Source organism: Lycorma delicatula, chromosome 2 (assembly GCF_047948215.1).
Source record: "Lycorma delicatula isolate Av1 chromosome 2, ASM4794821v1, whole genome shotgun sequence".
In the NCBI taxonomy this organism is placed as follows: Eukaryota; Metazoa; Arthropoda; class Insecta; order Hemiptera; family Fulgoridae; genus Lycorma; species Lycorma delicatula.
The window spans coordinates 143,960,692-143,987,446 of record NC_134456.1 but is presented as its reverse complement, the minus strand read 5'-3'; the positions used below and the strand labels follow the sequence as shown (position 1 = coordinate 143,987,446).

The 26,755-nt window shown below is 29.6% G+C and overlaps 1 protein-coding gene across 1 annotated transcript in view; it reads left to right on the top strand.

The window, feature by feature from the left end:
- LOC142319291 (sodium/hydrogen exchanger 9B2-like) overlaps positions 1-8,385 on the top strand; it is a 113,926-nt gene extending 105,541 nt beyond the window's left edge. The window contains exons 9-11 of the mRNA XM_075356399.1: positions 2,367-2,510; positions 3,290-3,391; positions 7,798-8,385. Of these exons, the coding sequence (XP_075212514.1) occupies positions 2,367-2,510; positions 3,290-3,391; positions 7,798-8,145 (594 nt within the window). The 3' untranslated portion in view covers positions 8,146-8,385. The remainder of the gene's footprint in view (positions 1-2,366; positions 2,511-3,289; positions 3,392-7,797) is intronic.
- The last annotated feature ends 18,370 nt before the right edge of the window (positions 8,386-26,755 follow it).

Sequence of the window (26,755 nt, the reverse complement as noted above, 5' to 3'; positions counted from 1 at the left end):
CAAATCTATTCATAACCAGTCTGTACGCCTCCCCCCCCCCCCCAAGGGTTAGCATTCAAATTAGCAATAAAGTCTTCCATGCTTTAAACTTAGCCACTTTTATTGTCTAATTCAGAACGTTTCTGACATGGCAATACTCCACCAGCAGCTCTATCACCTCTTCTTGTGGCCCTTTGTAAGAATCTGAAAGCTTGCATTCTCCAAGAATCTCAACAGACATATTTCTTACTACTGTGCCAGAGCTGAGTGCACCCTGCTTGAGCTTCATCCTAGTTCCAGGGGACACCAAACACACATGGGGCGCAAAAGGGCTGGTTCTATCACAACTTGAATCCAGAATATATACCTGGGCCCAAGTATCTTCCTCATCTGGGAGGCCCGTCTCTTCAGTAGTCCACTCAAATATTTGATTCGGCCAACGATAAAGTAATACCTCTTTAACCTCTAAGGTCTCGGGTCTTGAGGATTCCCTGATGGGTAGTCAAGTCTGTTCTAGCAGTCTGGGTATATTTTTCTAGTATTTCCTTCTAAGAAAATGGGGGTAAGTAAAATGTATCCCCCAAAAATCGATTAAAAATTCTGCGGGGGTCAACTGAAGGATAAGGACCCGGTTTGCGTAGAACCAGTGGGGGGGGGCTTGGGAGTAGAATGAGGGATAAAGGAAATATAGGGACAAAGGAGTTCCCCCTTATACCAATCCTGAGGACATAGGAAATAAATCACTCACCAGTGTACTGGTGGTAACTTCTCACTGTTATCTTCTATAGAAGTTAGAACTTTTATAGAAAAGTTTACATCTTCTGTTGACTTGAAACAACAGACACGCAAGAAAACAGTCCACTATGATCCTTAAAATTATAAAACACAGTACAAAAATGATTCCGTCATCCAAAAGATCTTAAAATACGCAATTCATGTTCATATATAATCCATCTAACTTTGCTAAACATCCAAACCGTAAAATTCTCCAAGAAATCCAGTCAAAATTAAGAAAAACACACATCTACTTCGTATGAGTCTCTCCAGTCAACTAATATAATATGACCTACCAACCTTGTTTATAACTAGTTAATGAAAATTATCTGTTGGTTTAATCCCTTTAGTTTGTTTTCAGAACTCTTCATTTCTAACTTTATCACTGTCTACAGTATTCTGTTCCCTTCAACAACACCAAAATTCTCTCTCTCTCTTTCCCCCTCTCTAACCTCTCACTATATATATATATATATATATATATATATATATATATATATATTCAGGTGTTCGCAGCTCTATCAGGATATAGAGAGATTGGCAATTGAAAGTGTTTTTATAATTACAATTTACTTGATTAAAAACTTAAGTAAAACAAGACAAATCAATAATAATAATAATAGTAAACCACAATAATAATAGTAATCACAACCACAATAATAATCAGAAAAATAATAATGATAACAGCAAACAGTAATAATAGTAAATCAGTAATAACAATAAGTAGTGATTACGTACAAAGCAGAATTTAAAGTAATGGAGTAGTGGTCAGGATTTAAAGTAATCGTCAGGATTTTTTCATAGGTAGATAAGTAATGAAAAACAGAATTCAGTCCCATTGATAAAAGACATTAGCATGACGCTAGTCTTAACTCTTTTAACCACTAGTCTTGTATTAACAACAATAATACAATAGGTAAGAAAAGTATAAAGTTTTTTCACTCCAAATACCTCTGCTGTTCAAAAATAAAACTACCCTAACAATTTATGAATGAAATTCAGTACATTATTTCTTTCACTTATAGTAACAGTAACTCATCGAACCATTTCTCATTTTCATATTCTGTCCGTATTGAAATTGCGTGTGACGGCACCTTAATTGTGTCAAACATGTACGCCTAGAAATTCACTTCTTCACTGACCTCCTCACAGAGTACTCTCGCTGAATGACATCTCGCAGACTCATATCATAATGTCTTGCTTAGACTCATTTCGCAGAACTAATTTCAACTGGTCTTCTCCGGAGTATATATACTCCTATCTTCTTTACTTGTCGGACCAGACCCCAGTCGAGTGTGAGAACAATTGACTGAACCCTTTCATTCCCATACATTCCTAACCTGGGTCGAGTAACTCTTCTTGTGGAAGAACATCTGTTTAGGTGTGTCAATGAGCATTACAAAACACGATTGTTAAACGGACCTGTTACCTTTACTAAAAGGGTTTCTTTTAGCCCTTTTCCGGATTTCTCCCATTATTATATTTTACTACTTTCTTCTTAATTGGTAGGAATCTGTTACTCAGGTCCGCTATACCAGTGTTGGTAAAATATAAATATTTGTTTATTTATTTTAAATATAATAAATTAATTTCTATTACTTTTTTTTCTTTAGAATCCAGTCGCAACTGCTTATGAAATATTTTGGATGATTTTTGAACCAATTCTTTTTGGTTTAACTGGAACTCAGATAAAAATTAATGAAATTGACCCAGATGTTTTCGGTATTGGCTGTGCAATCCTTATTTCAGGAATTGTTGTAAGTGAACTAATTTGTAATATTCTTATATATGAAAATTTGAATTCATTAATAAATAAATAATAATGCTAATTTAAAACTAAGTATTTATCATGTCTTGACATCATGCAAGATGTGATGTCTACAAATAATCATCTTATACAAGATTTTTATTGTCTGATTATTACTGTTTTAGATAATTAAAATATGATTTTTCTGACACTATTGAAAATAAAAGGTAAAAAATCACAAAGTGTACAATTAATTTTTGAGGGGTAACTAAACAGGAAGAGTTAATTAGTTGTTTTTCATGGATATTAAGGTATTATTAGTATTCACCTATGTTAATTTCATTTCTATTATGATATTATATCACATTATTTATTTATAACAAAACTTTATACATTATAGTTATTAAAACAATACACATTAAAAATAAAATAATAATAGGAAACACAATGTAGTAAATTATAACAAAATACACTGTACACTATAGTTACAGTAACGCAAAATAAGAATAATGTATTGTTTTCAAGATGCATCAATTCATATCTATAATTTGTAATATATTACCAGAAAAAAAACATGTAAAATTAATATCTCTGTTAAATTAAAAATATCTAAAATTTACATTTTTAATTTATGCATGCTTATAATTTTTTCATAGAAGTTGGAATGTAGTAAAATATATAAACTAATATTTCTATATTTCATCATAGTATCATGGAAATTGTGCCATTAGGATTAAAGCATGGGTTTTTAATCCTACTAAATCATAATTTATCCTTTTTTTGTTTTAGGTTAGAATTTTTGTTACTATTTTGTCCGGCACTGGAACATCACTGAATATGAAAGAAAAAATATTTGTTGCTATTTCTTGGATGGCAAAGGCATCAGTACAAGTATGACCATTAAATCTACTTATAAATAATATATAGAAATATGTATGTGTGTATATATATATATATATATATATATATATATATAAAATTTTATCCCTTGTTTATATATATATACATATATATATATATATATAAACAAGGGATAAAATTTTTAAAAATCCACAAAGCCGTTTTGAAGAAATATATCCACTGTAGTGTCCCCTGGCGGCTAATAACTGTAAAACTAATCTAAGAACCTGCTCTGAGGTAATACCTATATAATGCAAAATAACTGTAACGAAACCGGTCCAGTTTTTAAGGAAAATGTTTACGAACACACACAAGCACATAGATAACCTCTTACCCCAAACGCATATATCGTTCCCGTTCCATTGTGGATAAAAACAAAAAAATTTTTACTTAAAATTAGTATTTACGTAATGAATACAGAATATTTTTTTTTTATACTGAGGAATGGTTGTAATGATGTAAACAAATTAATATAATTATGGTCTTCTTTCTTTGTAGATTTAAAAGAAAAATGTAAAAGTATTCACAGTATGCATATTTACCATTGCAGCAAGCACTGCTAGCAGACATAACTGACAGTGATAAAGATAGTCTAACTAAAATAGAATGTATGAACATTTTAAAAAGTAACATTAATTTAGTGGTCGGAATGTATACTGTGGAATGTTGATGTATTATCTGTTCCTACAATTTTTAAAGATATTTCAAATACTCTCTTTCAACAAAACTAAGAGGCTTAAAAGGTCTGACTGATGATCAGAGTTCACATTATTTTTGTAAAATATGACCATTCTATTAACAAGTGTTGTGGAACATATAGTGTCCACTTTTAACAAACTTAAAAAGATTTTTTGAGTTATCCTTAGATCATTTTCAATTTAACAATGTTATTTTGTCTTAATAATGCCTACCTTTATAACATAAATTTCTATTGTAATTTAAAAATAAAAAGAAAAACTTTTGAAAAAATATTTCTAGATCAATTGTTGTTTTGGAATCGTTAATCATTTATCAGTTAGGTGCTATTCTCCTCTATTCCTTTGTGTTTGGTGCTTTTTTTGTCATCAACATATTTTTAACTTATATTAGGAGGGCAGTTTACCCCTCCTGTCAGAAATTAGTTAAATCTTCTCTTGAAAAAAAGTTGAAATAGATAATGGTAGTTTAAAAAGATCTGCTCTCTTGTCCCCTCTCCACAAACCTTCTAACTCCGTAGCATCCTTAATTAACAAAAATTGAAATTGAAATATCAAAAAAGCTTTAAATAGTGCTTTTTAATCTTCAGAAAATAATTAAAAAGCAATAATCTTTGAGAAACTGACCTCTTTGCTTCTCCGAAAGCTTCAAGCATCTTCAGTGAAAAAAATTAAAGTGATTTTCAAATTGTTATTTTTAAAAATGTGCTCCATATTTACAAAAAAAATTAAAAATCAAATTTGTGAAAAGGAAAAGATTTTTTATATAAACCATTTACATATTACCATGAAGAGATACCAGAGTGAATTATGAGGTTATGTAGATGTAGCATACCTTTGTTACTAGGGAAGTAGTGATTTAAAACACTGTATAAAATTTTTTATATTAATTTCAGTAGTTTTTGAAATTACCTAAGAAAAAACAAATTCTGTATAGATAGATTTGTGTACAAGTATTTATACTAATTAAAAAATAAATTCAGAGTGAGGTTTTTTTTATAATTCCATCACTTCTTTTTCTTTTAGTAGAGTAAATCAACAAAGCAAAAAGGAAAGACAAGATTTCTCTTAATTATAAATAAAAAATTCTGACAGTTTTATGTATTTGTTATTTTATGTTTATATATTTGAGGATTGTTAATCACAACAATTTTGGTTGTATTATAAATAGTTACATTATAATCCTTAAGCATCCGTCTATTCCACTTATCCTTAAATGTGGAGAAATAAAAATTGTCATTCTGAAAAATTTCCAGGAGTTAAAAAAATATTATTTTTATTATAACTAATAAACAACATATGATAACCTTGTCCGTACCTAGCTAAATTCATTATTACATTTTGGTGAACAACCATTATTTTATAATTAAATGTCTCACAAAATTCTCGAACATTTTGTCCATATGAACTGTAGTAGAGCTGCACCATCAATAGTTACCAGTAGTGCTTTTAATAAAAGTCTTAATGAAAAGGTTAGGAAACCCCTTACGAATGGAATTGAATAATACATTTGAATAATACATTTGACCTTTGAATTTGTTCATATTTAATACATTGTTTTTGTCAAATTTTTTGTGTGTGTAAAATTCAGTTTGTTGGATCGTCTTCAGATCTTGGTATTATATATCAATGATCTCAACAGTTCAACAATACAAACTTAACAAGCACACAAATTTGAAAAAAACAAATTTTAGCAAGCGCAACCTAGACCAAACGGATCATATAGGTTATCACTATCGGCACGCTGGCATAAAAAAACTATTAGCATTCAGCAAACACTTGGCACAGTACTATGCCGACTGAAAAACATTATCAGTTTAATATAGATGATATTTATAACAAAAAGTACATACGATGCTGTTCATTTAATTAAAACTAATTTAGTATTCCAATTAATATTATTCTTTTAAAGTACTTTAAATAATTATTTTTTCTACTCACTTTATAGCTGTAGCTCACAAATTCCAAAATTGCTGTCATCGTTAGATTCTAAAGACCTTGTGTCTGATCCTGAACTCGCATTTATCACAAAATTCTCGATGTGCACAGCATATAAATCTTCGTCTTCAATGTATTTTTTTCAACGTTGACAACATGCTCGCAAACATTATTTCACTCAGCTTTAGACAATTTATGAAATTCCTCTAACTTAAAGAAATTCAGCTAACTTAAGAAAGCCCTACCTGTTAAAAGTTGTGTTTCTTTCAGCTACTTGTCCTTTTACTTGACTCCAAATCATTTCAATCACATTTAAATCGGGTGATAAGGTGGCAACCGGAGAACTGTGTGACGATAATTTTCAAAAATGTCATCTATTAGAAATTTTTTTTGATTTTCTTTGTGTAATTTTATATCACATAATTCAGTCTTCATCATAGCAGGAGAACAGTTAATTCCTTGTTTGGCTAATTATTTTAACTTATTGCTTTTTAAAGAGTTAGAATTTGGCTGCTTTGTACCAGAACATTGTGATACAATGTGCTTTCTAGTACAATGACCGACCGAGGTGGCAAATTGGAAATACAAGCCTCCCGTAATCATTTTGTATACTCTTCAGAAAACATCAATTTGTGATATCTCCTTTCTTATTTGACTCATACATTGTAAACCATTGTCAATGAATCCTTTATTACAGCTGGCATGAACAATTATTAATAGTGAGCACTTTGATACACTGGTGTTTTCAGCCCCTCTAAAGGTTGTTGTGTCTACCCACGATTTTGTTGGCGCATGACTACTGTGAATGAAGGTTCATCTGTGTATACAATCGATTTTCCTTCTTCGCAAAACAGGGAAATTTGTAGTAGAAATTTCATTCTTTACATTTTAATGTCATGCTGTTCTAACAGTATTTCCAGTTGTCTTCTGTTTTTTCCGTAATATTTTTCATAAATATTATCTTTCATTTGCTTTAAAAATAATTTCACTTTCGGGTTTTTGTATAATTCTCTTCACAGTAGGAATGTATTTTCAGGTACATAAAATTTATTTATTAAATGTCTCAAAGCCATCCATGTCAAATGATTCTAAATTGCACACAGTACTGGGCGATTTACAGATTTATACGTTTTCTCGATGAAACAAACACGAATGGCTTCTCAGTTTTATTTGATTTCCCTTCTGCTATAATTCTTTGGACCGTTCGTTTTGATACGTTTGTCACTTGAACAACTGTATTCAGCACTTCAGTTTTCTTCACTATTTCGGTTCCAGCATTATTTTGTAAAAGAAGTTAACATTGAATACAATTTCCCTCACCTGATTATTAACTATTGTACCTTTTCCTCCTAACTTGGGCATTTTAAAAGAATATAATTGTATTGAAATATTAAAAATTTTTGAATTTATGAAAAAGCCTTAAATTAAAACAATAGTAAAAATAAATCACTAACAGCTATTCAATTCATTAAGTAAAATATACATTGTAAAAAGTGTTTCTATAATAATCTCTTCTAGAACATAATTACAAGTGATATGTGACATGATTCTTCACAAATCATGAATCGTGATGATTGGAGTAGATTAAAAATAAGTAAATGAAATTTTAAAATTGCATGTTGTGTTTACAACAATTCATAAATAACACATTAGTCTTGTATGATTCTATTATTTACATATCCTACAGAAAGTTTATGAAACCTTTTTCATGTTTTTTCTAACTATTTAACACATACTTTACATTATATCGTTATATTTTTTCAGGCTGCATTAGGTCCAGTTGCATTAGATAATACAGATCAAGCAAAAGATCCAGTATCATATCATTATGCAAATATTGTACTAATGATGTGCATACTTTCGATAATATTAACAGCTCCACTTGGTGCAATCATTGCTACTCTTAGTGGAACAAAATTATTGAAGAAAACAACAGCAGTTAGTGTACCAGAAGGTTGGAGGAGAACTCATAGGCCATCATTACGAGACATACAGGTTCCAGATGAAGAATACACTGACGATGACAACCATTTTGATGAAGAAAAAGAAAAAGATTCCAGAAGATCTTCTAGTAAGAATCGACCATCAGTTGTCATAACAATGCAACCATGATAACTGATATCTGTAATTTATATTTCATAGATTTATAGCAAATAAAGTATGATACTGATTCATTGTATATATTCTTAAGATATTTAATAATGTGTAACAAAACAATTGTTATTAATTTATAAATGTATACATATATATATATATATATATGTATGTGTGTGTGTGTGCATATATATATATATATGTTTTCATGCATACACGCACATTTATGTGGATATGATATTTCTATTGTAATAATTAAAAGTAATAAATAAAGTGTAAGTAAACAAAGAAAATGCATTGTGTAATTGTTGATCATTATTATGTCAGATGTTTATAGTTCCAAATTGATATTTAATCATTATCTCTAATTAGGATTAATTAAATATTATAAATAAAATTCAGTAATTATATTACAATATAATTAAGTAATTACAACTTCTTTTCATTAATTTAATTTAAAAAGAAATTATTTCATAAAATTTAAGCAACTTCTAGAGTGCATGCTGCATTAAAAAAGTAAAATTTGTTATATGTTAAATATAAAGATGTATATTTCTTATTTTCAATTAAACGTACTAGCTTGAAAGAAATGCAGCTGATGCTGCTGCTTCTGTAATCCAGACCATTGTCCAGTGAGTCTTTATTTAAGGTTTAACTAAATTTGCATAACAATGTATGTTTGTTTTATATATTAAGAAAGATCGGTTTTTTGTTTATAATAAAAATTTAATGACAAAAATATTTAAATTAATCACATGGTGGGAAGATATTGTTAATTGTTGTAATTTACTATAAAAAATTCATGTTTGTGGGGATTTCATTGCCAACTTGTTTCAAAACTGCAGTCAGCCTGCTGATTGGTAAGAAACCACTACCAAGTAGAAAGGCCTCTTTCGAAAGCAGAAAAATATAACACTCTCTTGGGATGAAAAACCATCCCCAAAATCACTATGAGAATTCACACTGCTATGAAAAATAATTGCATTGAAGACGAATTGAAGTTTTTATGAACTGGTGAATGATGCCCTGAAACTTAACAAAAAACAGACATCACCACAGTAATACATGACTAACATCACAGCTGGAAAGGTAACTTGTTGAAGCTAATTGGCAAGCGTGGTCTAGGAGTGAGGTATGACTGTGGGGAGTGCTTATTGTAATTTCATTGGAAATATGGTTGGTGGTTACCAACTAACTCCTGAGGATGATGGATGAAATATGATAAGAAACCATTTATAATTTAATGATTAGTCATAGAAATACAGAAACTGGATCAGATATAGATCAGTTTTACATGCATAGTATGTAACAGTTTTACGTACATAGTATGTAAAAGTACTCACAAAATTCAGCAAATTAATGTAAAAAGGTAGCTCTAGAAGTTATCATAAACCCACCGGGTTGGTCTAGTAGTGAACTCGTCATCGCAAATCAGCTGATTTTGAAGTCAGGAGTTCTAAGATTCAAATCCTAGTAAAGCCAGTTAATTTTATACAGACTTGAATACTAGATTGTGGATACCACAATTTCTTTGGTGGTTGGGTTCCAATTACTCACACCTCAGGATGATCAACCTGAGACTGTACAAGACTAAACTTCATTTACATCCATACATATCATCCTCTGAAGTAATACCTTAACAGTGGTTCCAGAGGCTAAACAGAAAAAAAATGAAATCCTGGAAATTATAAACAAACATAGAGATTCTACCAAAGATGAGCAAAAATATAAAATCTAGTGCAACAGAAAATTTATCCTACAAAAGAAGAATGTTATGAGAAAAAATGATTGGAAATAGAAAACCTTAAAATGCAACATGATTTATTCATTGCCGTTAAAAAAGTCAAGGAATTTTTTCGACCAGCTCCTTGAAGTTTTATTTATATACAGTTTTTTTTTTTTATTTACAAACAGAAAAATCTAATGTAGGTTGTTGGGGGAGAATAACATAAATAGGACATAGTAGAGAAACTTAAATAATGGAATAGGTATGTCAATCAATTGTTTACAGATCATAGAAGTGGTGATTGCAACATCATAGAAAGGAATAATGGAACAAACATAACAGTAGAAAAAGTTTAAAAAAATCAAGAATAAGGAAACTGGAAAACTAAGGGAACTATACTTTTAAATGAAGGCAACTTGTTTCAGTTCTTATACACATTTTGAATACAATATGTAGGTGTCGTTACATCAAAAGAATGGCTGCTATTGACAAAAAAATAGTTTTTAATTTTTTTTTTATAAATACAAGGCATTTTATCAACGATCATATAATTATTCTCTTGTGTGCTGAAAGCTTTTCTTAAATTATTTATAACAGAGCACATATAAAATTAGAGGAAGGCAATGTAAATACCTAGTTTGAATTCTGAGTTGGTTTTGGTTTTGGTTGTATTAGATGTAAGCATAAAATAAATAATCTTTAATCTTTTTTCAAGGTGGATGGTTTGATTTAATGAAACATTATGTACAATATTTGCTATTATAAGGCTGAGAGGCTTGTTCTGGATTATTTGGCTGAATTATATGTACTTGTTTTTTTCACTGATCCATCAAAAGCATTTGATTATGTCCAGATTATCTTTAAACTGAAATTTTACAGTTGTCATGGTGCAGAATTGGAGTGAATAATTTTATATTTTTGTAGAATTAATAACCACAAATAAGGGAATGATATGTTTGGCTGATTAGGAAGACTACAGAAAGCAGGATCTGTTTTCAGTTCTGGATCCTACATTGTTTGATTTATATTACTTGTTTTCGAGAATTGAATTTATAGATTCAAATTACTTGTTTTACTTCTGCTAGAAGTATATTTCAGGTGTCCATCTGAACAACTTTGATGTCATATTAGAAAAATAATAGTCCTATTAATGAATAGTTGGGGTCTCTTTTGATAACTCATAGTTTCCTTCTGCAAATAGTAGATAATGCTGTGATTGCATTCATAACCACATATGCCAGTCACCATGATTTCACAGATGATAGCATAATGTGTAGAGTGATTTATTGAAATTTAAAGAAACTTGCTGTGTTGAACATACGAAGGGTGCATGCAGGCAGCCTAGAAAATCAGATAAAAAAAAAAATGGAAATCAGTCTTTTGTTTACAGCCCTGGAATGTCAATTTGGAGTGCACGAGTTAAATTTTCCCTACCATTCACAGTGTTTTAAAGAAACAATTAAAGTTGCATCCTTGTAAATTACAAATATTGCAGCACACTGCACCACAAGATCACGCAGCTAGAAAGGAATTTGCTCTGAAAATGATGATTATTACCTTAAAAAAGTTATGTTCTCAGACAAGGTTACACTTCATGTTGTTTGTAATAGTTACCACTGAAAACTTTTGAATGTGGGCTCAGAGAACCCACATGTTACACTTAACCGTTTTAGTGTTATCTCAAAAATTAGTGTTTGGTGCGTACTGCTTCACAATTGTATGATTGGACCCTTTTTTTCCCTGCGGAAACTGCGCTTAATGGGAATATCTATTTGAACCAATGTAAATACCAAAGAAAGGTTTGTTTACCCTTAGCTTGAAGAGTTACAACCTGAAATTAGCACATGAATCCCTCAACAACTCATTCCCAAATTGCTGGAATAGATGTGATGGACCAATTGCTTGGCCTTCTTGATCACCAGATATAACTCCATGTGATTTCTTTTGGGTTTTCATCAAGGTTAATGTAAACAAAACTTCTGTAGTGAATATTGATGACTTTAAGGAGAGTGTTGTTAACTCATTCAAAATCACAGATGTGGATATTTTGCAGTGAACATAGCATGAAATTGATTACTGGTGGATATTTTGCAAGTTACTAGTGGTAGACATTGAATGTAAAAAATAAACTAAATTCAAACAGTTCTGGAATGACAAATATTAAGGGCGAGTTACCCCTTTAAAAAATTCTACAGTAAATATACTTATTTTTTAATTTGTTGTAAACTAAAATTTATAGTATGGCCAATTTTAATTATTTTCTGTTTTTTAAAATACCTGTATATGTATGAAGAAATTTAAATAGGATTAAACGGTTATTGTTGATGCAAAAAACCATATTAAAGTAATGTCCATAAAAGATCATCTTGTAGAACATTCTTTTGGAAACTGAAAATTTTTACAGAATTTTCATTAAATATTTAACTTGTGGGTGAGGTGAGAAAGAATGTGGAGTTATACATAGATATAACACACATGTGTGGTTATGGCACCAAAAACAGGAAGGAATACCAGTAAGACTGTTCCTTGTCCTTGATTCTTTTCCTTTAGCATGTGAACCCAAATTTATTCTCAAAATACCTCTCTTAATTAAGCACATTAAAACATTTTCTGAATTCAAAAAATGTTAATAGACTCATTGATGTGGCATTTTATGTAACTTCTAATACTTGTATTTAATATTTTTTATGTTTTTGTTTTTTTAGTTCTTGTGTTAATTTTTTTATGTTGAGTAAAAAAAATATTGTAAATTTAATTATGAATATTTTTGGACATATCTCCTCCAACCCAGTTTTATAAAATTTGCAACTACATAAGCGTAACAAAATCTTTCATTGAATATAAAATAAATGCAAGGAATATATTCATAATTCGTTGTGTATCTTTATTATGAATAGTGCATTTTTTGGAGATACCTCAAACTTCAGCTTCTTTTCATGCATCAAACATGATTATTCTTTTTTAATTAAATTCAAAGTGGAAATTTGAATTTAATTAAAATCATTTTAATCATTTCATCTCAAGTGTTATCTCAAAGGTAATCATTACACCACCAACGATGAGGTGAAGGAAGTTGAAACCATTTGGAACCGAGAAAGACCGCCAGAATGTTTCAGTGATGAAATGCAAAAATTTGTTACACATTGGGAAAAGTGTATCAGTGTAAATAGGGATTATATTGAAAAATAAATACTGCCTTTTGTAGCTAAGGTATTGTACTTTTTTGTTTCATTCCAATATCTCTTTTAATTGCCACGCTACACATATATGTGCAAAATTTATCAGCCAATCCTCGTATGTTCGTATCTGTTTTTTAATCATGATTATAAAAAAATCTTTACAATAAGTAATAACAAAGAAAATATGGAAAAAATCAGAAGTTATTGGTGAAATAAAATTTTATGTACTTTTAAAAATTTAAATATGTAATTTAATAGGCGTTATTATGTGTATATGTAATAGATTTGGTCAAACATCTGATTATTTAATATTAATTGAAAATTATAATTTAGAATCGTATTATTTTTGGATTTACTAGTTTAATTTCTGTTTAATTTTAAGTATTCTGGAATTTCTGTTTAATTTTATCTAGATAACAACAGAATGACTGAAAAACAGACCCTCATATGAACAATATATACACTGAGGCATACATGCCCAATCTATAATAAATTGTAAAAAATTCTTATCTTTCAGTTCATTACTCCTCTGATATTGTCGGACAATATTCTCCCTAAGTCGCAGTGGATAATCATTTTGTTTATTTGCTTTTTGTTGCCAATCTTTTAATCGCTCTTTGGTGTGATATAATTCTTCTGATCTTAATTTGTGTACACGTTCTCTAGTTTTCAGATTTTCCCTCTCTTTATATTTATCATCTTCTCTTAATCTTTTTATTCTTTCTTTGGCTTAACATTTTCTTCCTCTTTATATTTATCATCATCTCCTAATTTTTTTATTCTTCCCTTGCCCTTAACATTTTCTTCCCCTTCATATTCATTTTTTTGATAACTATTTCTTCATGTTGTCTTTCATTTTCATTTTTGATTATTCACCAAATAATCCAATTAAAATAAAATATTTTACACCGTAAGGTCGAAATTAACATATGTAACCAGTACACAGGAGTTCACGAAATTAACATATGTAACCAGTACACAGGAGTTCACTAAACGGAATAGTTTAATTATTAACTTTTATTTATATGACAAACCAGAAATCTAAAACTTTTGTTAATCAGCAACTCACGAAGATGCGAATAATACTGATTTAGTAATACAATTAATAAAGGGACTTTTATTATTCTATCCTTTCATGTAAAACTGTTGAATTAATAATTGTATAAATATCTGATGTTAATAAAAACTAATATTTCAGTAATTGTGCTATAGTCCACTTTATTAAAGAACTGGAGGATCGTATTTCACTTTCAAATGAAATAAGTTTAAATGAGGCGTAGCAAAAATTGTGTATATGTAATTTAATAGGCGTACAAGTAAGTCACATGGTGTCCACGTCATTTGCAAGGTTCATTATAACTCATAGGTTAAAAAGATTAATATTGTTAAATTAAATAAAGAATTGTGGTTAGACTTAAAAGTGTCAAAATTATAAATTATGGTTTTTGAATATTTCACATAGATATAACAGATTTCGGAATAATGTAATAAAAACAAAAAAAAATCTTATTTACGATTTATATAACTCAATGGATGAATTTTATTTAAAAAAAATAAAATAGTAATTTCTAGTCAAAAGTCTTTTTTTTTTTTTTTTTTTTTTTTTTTTTTTTTTTGTTAGTCATTTGACTGGTTTGATGCAGCTCTCCAAGATTCCCTATCTAATGCTAGTCATTTCATTTCAGTATACCCTCTACATCCTACATCCCTAACAATTTGTTTTACATATTCCAAACGTGGCCTGCCTACACAATTTTTCCCTTCTACCTGTCCTTCCAATATTAAAGCGACTATTCCAGGATGCTTTAGTATGTGGCCTATAAGTCTGTCTCTTCTTTTTTTTCCAAATGCCTCTTTCTTCATCTATTTGCCGCAATACCTCTTCATTTGTCACTTTATCCACCCATCTGATTTTTAACATTCTTCTACAGCATCACATTTCAAACGCTTCTAATCTTTTCTTCTCAGATACTCCGATTGTCCAAGCTTCACTTCCATATAAAGCGACACCCCAAATATATACTTTCAAAAATGTTTTCCTGACATTTAAATTAATTTTTGATGTAAACAAATTATATTTCTTACTGAAGGCTCGTTTTGCTTGTGCTATTCGGCAATTTATATCGCTCCTGCTTCGTCCATCTTTAGTAATTCTACTTCCCAAATAACAAAATTCTTCTACCTCCATAATCTTTTCTCCTCCTATTTACACATTCAGTGGTCCATCTGTGTTATTTCTACTACATTTCATTACTTTTGTTTTGTTCTTGTTTATTTTCATGCGATAGTTCTTGCGTAGGACTTCATCCATGCCGTTCATTATTTCTTCTAAATCCTTTTTACTCGGCTAGAATTACTATATCATCAGCAAATTGTAGCATCTTTATCTTTTCACCTTGTATTGTTACTTCATATCTAAATTGTTCTTTAGCATCATTAACAGTTAGTTCTATGTAAACATTAAAAAGTAACTGTGATAGGGAACACCCTTTTTGGACTCCCTTTTTTCTTACGGCTTCTTTCTTATGTTCCTCAATTATTACTGTTGCTGTTTGGTTCCTGTAGATGTTAGCAATTGTTCTTCTATCTCTGTATTTGAACCCTAATTTTTTTAAAATGCTGATCATTTTATTCCAGTCTACGTTATTGAATTACCTTTTCTAGGTCTATAAACGCCAAGTATGTTGGTTTGTTTTTCTTTAATCTTCCTTCTATTATTAATCTGAACACTAAAATTGCTTCCCTTGTCCACTTTTCCTGAAACCAAATTGGTCTTCTCCTAACACTTCTTCCACTCTCCTCTCAATTCTTCTGTATAAAATTCTAGTTAAGATTTTTGATGCATGACTAGTTAAACTAATTGTTCTGTATTCTTTACATTTATCTGCCCCTGCTTTCTTTGGTATCATGACTATAACACTTTTTTTGAAGTCTGACGGAACTTCGCCTTTTTCATAAATATTACACACCAGTTTGTATAATCTATCAATCGCTTCCTCACCTGTACTGCGCAGTAATTCTACAGGTATTCCGTCTATTCCAGGAGCCTTTCTGCCATTTAAATCTTTTAATGCTCTCTTAAATTCCGATCTCAGTATTGCTTCTCCCATTTCATCCTCCTCAACTTCCTCTTCTTCCTCTATAACATCATTTTCTAATTCATTTCCTCCATATAACTCAATATATTCCACCCATCTATTTACTTTACCTTTTGTATTATATATTGGTGTACCATCATTGTTTAATACATTATTTGATTTTAATTTATGTACCCCAAAATTTTCCTTAACTTTCCTGTATGTTCCGTCTATTTTACCAATGCTCATTTCTCATTCCACTTCTGAACACTTTTCCTTAATCCACTCTTCTTTCGCCAGTTTGCACTTCCTGTTTATAGCATTTCTTAATTTCCGATAGTTCCTTTTACTTTCTTCATCACTAGCATTCTTATATTTTCTACGTTCATCCATCAGCTGCAATATATCGTCTGAAACCCAAGGTTTTCTACCAGTTCTCTTTATTCCGCCTAAGTTCGCTTCTGCTTTTTTGCGAATTTCCTTTTTAACATTCTCCCATTCTTCTTCTACATTTTCTACCTTATCTTTTTTACTCAGACCTCTTGCGATGTCCTTCTCAAAAATCTTCTTTACCTCCTCTTCCTCAAGCTTCTCTAAATTCCACTGATTCATCTGACACCTTTTCTTCAGGTTTTTAAACCCCAATCTACATTTCATTATCACCAAATTATGGTCGCTATCAATGTCTGCTCCAGGGTAAGTTTTGCAGTCAACGAGTTGATTTCTAAATTTTTGCTTAACCATGATATAATCTATCTGATACCTTGCAGTATCGCCTGGCTTTTTCCAAGTGTATATTCTTCTATTATGATTTTTAAATTGGGTGTTGGCAATTACTAAATTATACTTCGTGCAAAACTCTATAAGTCAGTCCCCTCTTTCATTCCTTTTGCCCAGCCCGTATTCACCCACTATATTTCCTTCCTTGCCTTTTCCAATGGTTGCATTCCAATCTCCAACTATTATTAAATTTTCATCTCCTTTTACGTGTTTAATTGCTTCATCAATCTCTTCGTATACACACTCTACCAAATCATCATCATGGGCGCTTGTAGGCATATAGACGTTAACAATCTTTGTCGGTTTAGGTTTTGATTTTATCTTTATTACAATGATTCTATCGCTATGCGTTTTGAAATACTTTACTCTCTTCCCTATCTTCTTGTTCATTATGAAACCCACTCCTGCCTGCCCATTATTTGAAGCTGAGTTAATTATTCTAAAATCACCTGACAAAAAGTCAGACAGTTTTAGTCAGGTGACAAGTTCGGTGGGAAGCCTTCCTCTTCCCACCGAACCTCACTAATTCCTACTACATCCACATTTATCCTATCCATTTCCCTTTTTAAATTTTCTAGCCTACCAACCTTTTTTAAACTTCTAACATTCCACGCTCCGACTCGAGAATGTTATTTTTTAATTTTCTGGTGACCCCTTCCTTAGTAGTCTCCACCCGGAGATCCGAACAGGGGACTAGTTTACCTCTGGAATATTTTACCAAGGAAGGCGCCTCCATCATTGCTATATGAAAATGCAGAGAGCCACATTTTCTTGGAAAAAAAGCAGCTGTAGTTTTCCATTGCTTTCAGCTGCGCAATACTCAGAGGACTGAGTGATGTTGATGTGGCCGTTTATCATTCTGACTCACGCCCCTAACAACTACTGAAAGAGCTGCTGCCCTCTTTCAGGAGTCATTCCTTAGTCTGGCTCTCAACAGATACCTCTCCGATATGGTTGCATCTTCAGTCCAGCTACTCTGTATCACTGAGCATTCAAGCCCCCTCACCAACGACAAGGTCTCAAAGTCATTCTAAAAACAATTAAAAAAAGAGAGTCTTTTCCCTTCAAAAGGCAACAAAATCCCTTTTAGTTGTAAGTTCTTGTAATATTTTTCTTTGATACAAATTAAAATTGCTCAAGACAAGTTTCACTGATATTTTTAAGTTAATAAAATTTTGAATGACTCATTTTCAAATCTTAAAAATGAGATATTTTTTAAAGTTTCATTATGTTCATGAATTGTCAGGCTGACAATAAATTTAAAAAGGAATGATCTTACAAAGTTAAAAGAAATACCAGATTTAAATTTTTAAGTATCTCGTAAATCCTTAAGAATTATTATGTGTTACCACATTTCATCATAGTAATCAATAAATTTTTCTTATATGCAACAAAAAGGAAGAGCTACACTAAAAGATTTTGAAATAAATTAGAAAACAAGAGACCATGCAAAGATTATTTACTAAAATATAGCCTTTGATACATTTTTTTCTGAACAGTCTTTTTAATGCTTTTATTGTCTACCAAATTTTTTTATACTACGTTTTTATAATTCTACGTTACTGTTGTAAATTTGACAAGATATGCATTGTTTCTAAGGTAACTGTAAATACTGATAATTAGTTTAATTCAATTTTTATTTATTTATTATTATTATTATTCATAGAAGTAGATTAATATCAGATTAATTTTTATAATTAAAAGTTAAATTTAGTATTATGTTACAATACTAAATTTAATTTTTATTAAATTATTTTAAATAGATTCTCAGTAACATTAAAAAAAGTTTATTTTTACTCTAAAGGCTTAAGTAGTATAAATCACGTAATTGAACTTGTATGGTTATGGTGTGTGTAGGTTCGCGCATCCTTGCTTACTTAGTAAGTTTACATAGTGAAGGTGTATTTGGTAAAGTATTTGCAAGTTCACCTACGTTTTTTGACAAGAGTGATTATTTGTATTTGAAACATGTATTTATGTTAGGAATATTTGCAGTAGTAAGTACTCTTGATTTTTATCCACTGAAAATGAAAAAATTGCCTGGATTTCTTAACTGCTTGTTTGAGGTAAGTTTATTATATAAACATATCATTCATGTACATAATTTAGAAACCTAGCTGGAAATAAGAGAAGGCACATCCCTCGGTTGCAGATAGGGGGATATTATGATAATTAGCTACAAATTTGGTGCAATACAAATAACTCGCATATTATAATACTTATAATACTCAGCAGCTGTATCTGAGGTATAACTACTGACTAAGAGGGATAGTATACTTAAAAAATGTGAAAACTAACATTTTTTAGAGTACTGTGTAACATGTGATTATTGGCTTAGTAATCACAAATGATTAAGTTTACCTTAAATGAACAGAGAAGATTTATTTATATTGTGTACAGGAATATGGTAATAGTTAACAAAAGTAGAAGATGAAGAAAGCCAAACTTTGATTCAAAAAGGGGTGAGCAAGAATGTGATCTGATCCCATTAATGTTCAACTTGCACAAAGTAATAGCAATGAAGGAAAAATTTGAGATCAAAGTAACAATCCACGAAAAAAATAAATATTTGAGATTCATTGATGACATTTTTCATTTAACAGGAACCACAGATGAATAAGAAGAAACGTTGATTGAAGTGGATTAGTCAAACAAATTTTATAACCAATTTGTGTGCATTATTTTTATTAATGAAATAAGCTATCTAACCTTCACTCAAGGTTGGCAAGCGAAACGAGTGTAGGTTAAGTTTGGTTAGATTATATTTATTTATTTTATTTCAATATAGCATTTCAGTGAACTAGATACATCGGTACAAAGCCTACTACATTAATATCATTCTAATTGTATAAAAACTCATACTAAGAAAAGTTAAGATTTTTAAACTGTTATTTATTTTACTTAATATTTTTATTTTAATGAATTATTGCATTATTGAAAAAGAAATTTCAGAATAAAAATAATTCAATCAGCACCGTCTGCGAGTGCGTATTTTCAACCTTGAAAAATAATTACAGTAGTGTAATTATAAAATAAAATATTTTTAAAAATTTATACCATGGCAATTATAATTTAGGATAGATACTGCTCATTACTTTTTACTAAGACAGAATGGGAAAAAATAAGCATTTTCTCAAATGACAATTTTTTTCAATAAGCATTTAATTATATCAAATGATTTAGTATCAGAGAACTAATCTACCCTTAAAACAGAACTAAGAAAATATTCTTTAATATACACAATTGAAATCGTTAAAACAGTATGTGAACAAATAAATTTCTTGTTATTGTTTGGTCATTTAACTGGCTCCACTACTACGCTAATGTTTTCATACGAGGGCCGTTTGAAAAGTTTTCAGCATGACAAAAAAAAACACAGGATTTTGCAGAAATTTTTTCAATGTATTAATCTTGCAGTTCGATATTTTTAGACCAAGAAGAAGAACAACAACGACTTTCAAATTTTGTTAATAGCCTCAGTATAATGTCGCTAGTCCAGCGTTCCAAAATAAGCAGTTGTCCCAAATTTGACTTCATAATTTGAAGTGACTCTTTGTCCAGCAAACCATTTCTTCAGGCTTGGGATAAGGGGATAAGCCAAATACAGTGCACATGAAAGCGTAGGTCATGGAGGTTTTCAGTAACAACCTAAAACGCATAGTGGTTATCATGGTGAAAGAACAATTTCTTTTAGGCCAGATGTGTATGTTTAGCCGAATATCACTCTTCAATCGTTCGTTATGAAGCTTAGTTAGTACTCACCGGTCTTACCTTTTTCTAGATAGTGTTTCAGTGTCATATCATGAGAATCTGATAAAACCGTAGCCATGATTTTTCCTGTGCTCCCACCCACTAATCTGCTATTATAAAATATGGAAAATAACCCAGCGGAATGGCTTTAAATAAATCTAAACACTCTTGAGAAGAATTCAATTGAATGAGTTTTTGTCGACTGTTAACATGGCACCCATCGAGTGGAAAGCTTTTTCACACCCAAAACATTGCTAAAATGTAATGCCCGTGTCTGTCGAGATGTTTACAATGTGAGCAAGCTCACTTACCTTCATCAGAGATCATTAATTACGACATTGTGGACTTTTGTAATGATTTTGTTGGTGGAAAGAATTTTAAGGGTCCAGAGAGTTCATCATCTTTAATGTATGATGATGTTTAAATTTAACAATTTAACTTTTTATCTTCGAAAACGAAGGGGCAGAATCATTTAAAGTGGAATCTAATTCTTTTATGTATTCATCGGGGTTAAACATTAGTAAAACAAAACAAAGTACTTATAACAGTTTGAACTTCAATTTATCCATTTATCAAAAAAAGTCAAAACTTGTCGGCTTTACTAGATCTAAAAGCAAATAAACACACGTGCCTGAAACTTTGCAGCACGCCATCTAAAGGATCATACTCATTATTTACAAATATTATAGTAATTAGGACATACTTTCGCCATCTATATAACAGACCAAGGAACTTTCAAAACAAGTTGTGGTAGCATTTTCAACTTGGTAATAGCATCCTTTAGTACAGAACGGTCACTGTTTCAGTTTAAAGGTTTATTACAGACTTTAATAAAATGTGGCAATCACGTTATTATTAGTCGTTTCAAACATCAATCCCATTCTAATTTTAATACTATAGTGATTTAGTAACATAAGAATAATTATGTTGTTTGAAAATATGTCTTGCGTTGAATACACATAACGTACAGACCACCAGATTACATTTGCAACAGATCAACCTCATGCATGATCAGTTGCCTTACAAAATGCATGAGAGTTTGGTATCAGAAAGCAGTTTGCTACAGTTTGCATCTGTGTTATAATTGGATATTTCATTCCTAATAACTTAAAATTGTGACATTAATTTCTAACCAGAGTGAAATATCTATTCTCTTATACATAGATGCATAAAATTAACCACTCTGACTTCTCAGTCTGTCAGATTTGTTGTAGGTTAAAACAAAATTAACACTTAGAAATCCTCTGTAGATGTATACAGGTATTGCCAATCATCTCGTAGATTCAATCACAAATCCACCAATGTTGACAATAACCTTGATACCATACGTAACATAAATAGTGAAAACATTTTATTAAATTTGGTGTAGTTAAAAAAAACTGATAATTTTAAAAATATATAACTTTTAGTTTTTAATTTAAAAATTTTGTTTCAGTTTTTTGTCTCACTGTTGGTATTTGATTTTGTTTGCCACCTTATTTGGTATCCGCTGGTGTATTATATGAATTTTACTATACCTTTGTTGATTGCACAAGTATGAAAACTTTATGCTAATAAAAATACAAATTACCAGATTAAACAAAATAGAACATAATTAGCTCAGTAATGCAAATTTACTGATTGTATTAAATTCAGCATTATAAATATATTTTGATATTGCAATCTTCTGGTGTTTGTATAAATTTCTTAAAATACTCATTTACTTTTGCTCTCAGTTATCTAGAACACTATTCTTAGCTAAACAAAAAAAAATTATGACAGATAGAGCTTTTCTAGAACATCAATCATCAAACACTTTCCTTAGTTAAATATTGTTAAGTATCTGAGGGTAAACAATTTAGAACTTCAAAGTTCCAAATGATAAAATGCTAGTCTGAAATTTTATATTCCATGTAATATCTTGCATACTATTTCACACCCACCCACCCACACACACACACACACACACACATATACATATATATATATATATGAGATGAACAGCAAGTTATGCATGTAAGTGGGATTTGTTTGGCAATGAAATTCATTCAGATACTTGCATTAGCAGATTCTAAATAGTAATACCTACAGAAAGATGTGTTGTAAGAAAATGTTACCCTCAGTAATAAGAACAAAATGCAGTATTCGTTAATTGTGTTAAGTGAATGATGGTATTTTCACATTTTGTAGAAATTAAACAGTTCTTCAACAGTTCTTATCATTAAAAACATGTTTCTTTCACTAACGTATAAAATATAATGGAATTTGAGCTAACTAGCCACTAGGCCCTTCAGGGCACTGATATTCAGAAATTAAAAACCAGCATTCAGTACCATCACTGAACTGTAGCTGCTGAGATAATTCCAAAACACTGGATACAGCCAAGCACCAGCATTGAATATCAACTAACATTAACTTTTAATATTAATCTAATTTATAATAAATTTTTTTTTATTAATAAGAATAAAAAAATATATTTATATATATATATATATATATTGATATATTTATTTATCATATATGTATATGATAAAAAAATATTAATAAGAATATAATAATGTATATTCACATTATTTAATTTCTGTTTTATGAGTGTGTATTTCCTACAAAGTTGATCAATGATAACCATTAAAATTTTACATCAGAATTTTTGTTCAAATCATATGGTAAGGTTTATATAGGTCACACATCTGCAAATTGGTTTAGAACTACAGGTTTGTATTACATCAATAAAAACAGAAGTGTTTTACAAGTCAAAAGAAACTCTTTGTGTTTTTACTTTTATTCAGAATCTGTAGAAAACTCTGGTGATTTTTAAGGAGTCATTGTGCGACAACAAATCTCAGATTGATTGAAGAAAAGGAGATCCATATTAATGTAAATCTTTGTCTTCAGACCCACCTTTTAGATAATTTTTGTTTCTTTGACATTTTACTTAGCACTCTGGTTCAAAAGATTGGTTTCAGTTGAAGAGATTCAGCATAATCCAAGGTTGAAGTGAATTGCTAAAATTTGATTTTTAAGCTTAATAATTTCTCTTCTTCCTCCTGTATTGGTCAACTTAGGGTCACAATAAATATCTTACTTTTTCTCTATTAACTTCCTTTCTGCCCAATACATCTTCATTCTTTCTCCAAGTCTTCACTTTCTCAGTTCAGTATGTCTGTAGTCATATTTCTTTTTCTGTTTCTCCTGGAAATCCTTGTAATATCACATACATACACACATACAATAACAGCCAAAATAAACAATCAAAACTCATTTAAGTTTGCTAAATGTGCTTATTTAAGCTAATTACAATAATAAGACTAATAAAATATTTCAAGTTTTAAATATTTTATTTCGTTTTAAATATTTTATTAGTTAAATCTTTTATTAATTTAAATTAAACTAATAAAAAAAGTAAAGCTGTTAAAGTTAAACATTTTACTTACTATTATGAAGTAGAAGGTTTAACTTTTTTTCTTTAATGAATACCTTTAATAACCTCTATTACCTTCAATTACCCTCCAATACCTTATTAACCTCCATTAGGAATATTATGATAATTCTAATTGGAGATAATGAACAAGCCTTTAAGGTATAAATCTGTAAAGTTTTATTAAAACTAGGAGGATAGGTAATTTTTGAAGTATAATATCATACAAGTATTACATAAGCCATACGTTTTCATGTAATGTGCAGTAACAAGTAACAAAGCTTATTAAATAAAATTGATCAAGTAATGACAACACTGGTATAATATCACAAATTAGATCACGAATTTTAATATAATAACAGATATCATGTAAGGTGTACAATTTTCAAAATTAATTAAAAAACATAAATACAAAAGACATAAATGAGAATGAAAAAAGTTTGTATAAACAAAACAAAAACTTTATGACAGGCTAAAGAAGAGGGTCATGAAATTATTTGTTATACAACAAATACACTTTGTTGAGATGGAAGAAAAAATAAGAAGAGCTAAGCAAAAAGAAAGAGTCCTTTACACTCATATCTTTTGGTGATTTAGAAAGAGTTCATTACAGAAAAATCTATATAATGTTTAACTGGAAATTTAATAACTGTTTCATCAAATTGAGACTGAACTGGGGCCCATGATCAACTTAAATTTTTGGTACCTTCAAATTAATTGTATTTTGAATATTAAGATTGTTTATTCTCTTTTAAGTTATATGCTATTACAGAAATCTGAAAAATATTTTTTAAATTTTTTTTAACAAATCTATACAAATAGTTTTGAAAAAAAATGAACTGGATATAGAGCTAGCAAATAAAAAAATGTTATTAAAAAATAAAACAATAATTTAAATTGATATCCATTGTTAAAATATTTATCATATCTAAAAATAGTTTCACTTTTAAATCACATCCATAATTACAAAGTATGTAACGAAAAGGTTACTTCTTTTATGGCAAAACATATACCAAAACTACAAACTTAATTTACCCTTGTAGCAGAAATGTTAAGTATGATGAATGTGATTTGTATTTCAAGTACATTATACATTATTCAGTTAAGGTTTTCATACATCTATCCAAATTTAATGAAATAAACCGATCAAGATTAAGTTAAGTTACATAACTGTACACTCATTTAAACCTGTACAGTTATCTAAACCTTTTGTGTGTTTTATATATATTTCTTTAAATGTTTTACATTGTAAAAATATTTATTTATATATTTTTTACAACTTTTAGATGATTGGAATGGATGATTGTTGTTGTTATGAAGCTCTGGATAGTAGTTACAAATTACCGCCTCTTATATTACTTCATATCATGGTATTCTCATTTTTTTATGGTGTGGCAGTTGGACATGGAATTTTATCACCTTGTTTAACAGAAAAGTAACAAAGTTTTTATATTAATTACTTATTAAGATAATTTCATTAAGATATTCATTTATTAATTTAGAATGCATTTTGTAAATAAAAAATGTCCCTTCAGCACTTTTAAAGCTTTGGGAAACTGATAGATTTTAAACTATAACTGAATTCAAAATCTGGCTTATCGATAAACCATTTATTAGGCATATAATTTGAAAGCATGTATTGTAAATTGACCTGGAGGTAATTAGGCCTTACTTGTAATACCAGTTTTTTTGTGAGGTTTATATTTACCGTACTATTCATATTATGACAAAATATTTATTGATAAAACAATGTTCATTTTTTAAATTTTAATTCTACAAAAAGAGATCTTTGTAAATCAAAGCTCTATGTACTACAAAGGGAATGAGTGATAATTGAAAGTGCATGAAATATTACCAGTAATAATACAATTCAAAATTCAAAGATTAGTCGATGATTATTTAATTAAGAACAGCTCTATTAAAAAATTAATAATACAATATCACATAATCATTAATACAATGATTCACTACCCTCCTTCCAAATTCAAATAGCTTGAATTCCAAAAAATTCTTTTATTTACCATACTAAATTTAAAATTGAAATTTGGATTGAGTAGAAGGCACAAGAACATTATGACAAGATTTGTATTGTGTAGAAAAAGTTTTTGAGAGGAATTTTCCCATCCTATCTGATATTAAGAGAAAATTAATGTTATGTTAGAGAGGAAACTAGACACAATAAAACTCCATTCACCTAATAGAAAAAAAATAGAAATATAATAGGAAGTTGATTAGTTAATCACTGAAGTAATAAATTATTAACATGGATTAATGATGAATTTTTTATGACTCCTTGTATAAAAATAATTTGTGGAAGGATGAAGCAAAGGGTACTGAGGAGCATTATATAAAGATAGGTAAGAGAATTTACTAAATAAAGTCGCAGTTTTAAAGTTAGTATAGTATTTGACAGTAATGACTGGTTTGCTGCCAGAAATGGACTAAAGCAAAGAATTTATTCCTAAGGCTGAAAGAAAATACGAAAAGAGGGATAATTAAAAGATTTAAGTGAATGATATGATTTTTAGTATGGGTTAATCCCTTCTACCAATGTAAGCCTGTAAAATTAAGTAAGTGTTCTACCAATGTAAGTGGTAAAATTCACCATTGGGAAACCAGTAAAGAAGTGGTGAATTAAACTCTTTTTAAATTAAGGGACTTAAGTGTATATACGTGAAAATACAAGAAAAAATAAAAAGAATAATAATAATATGATGTA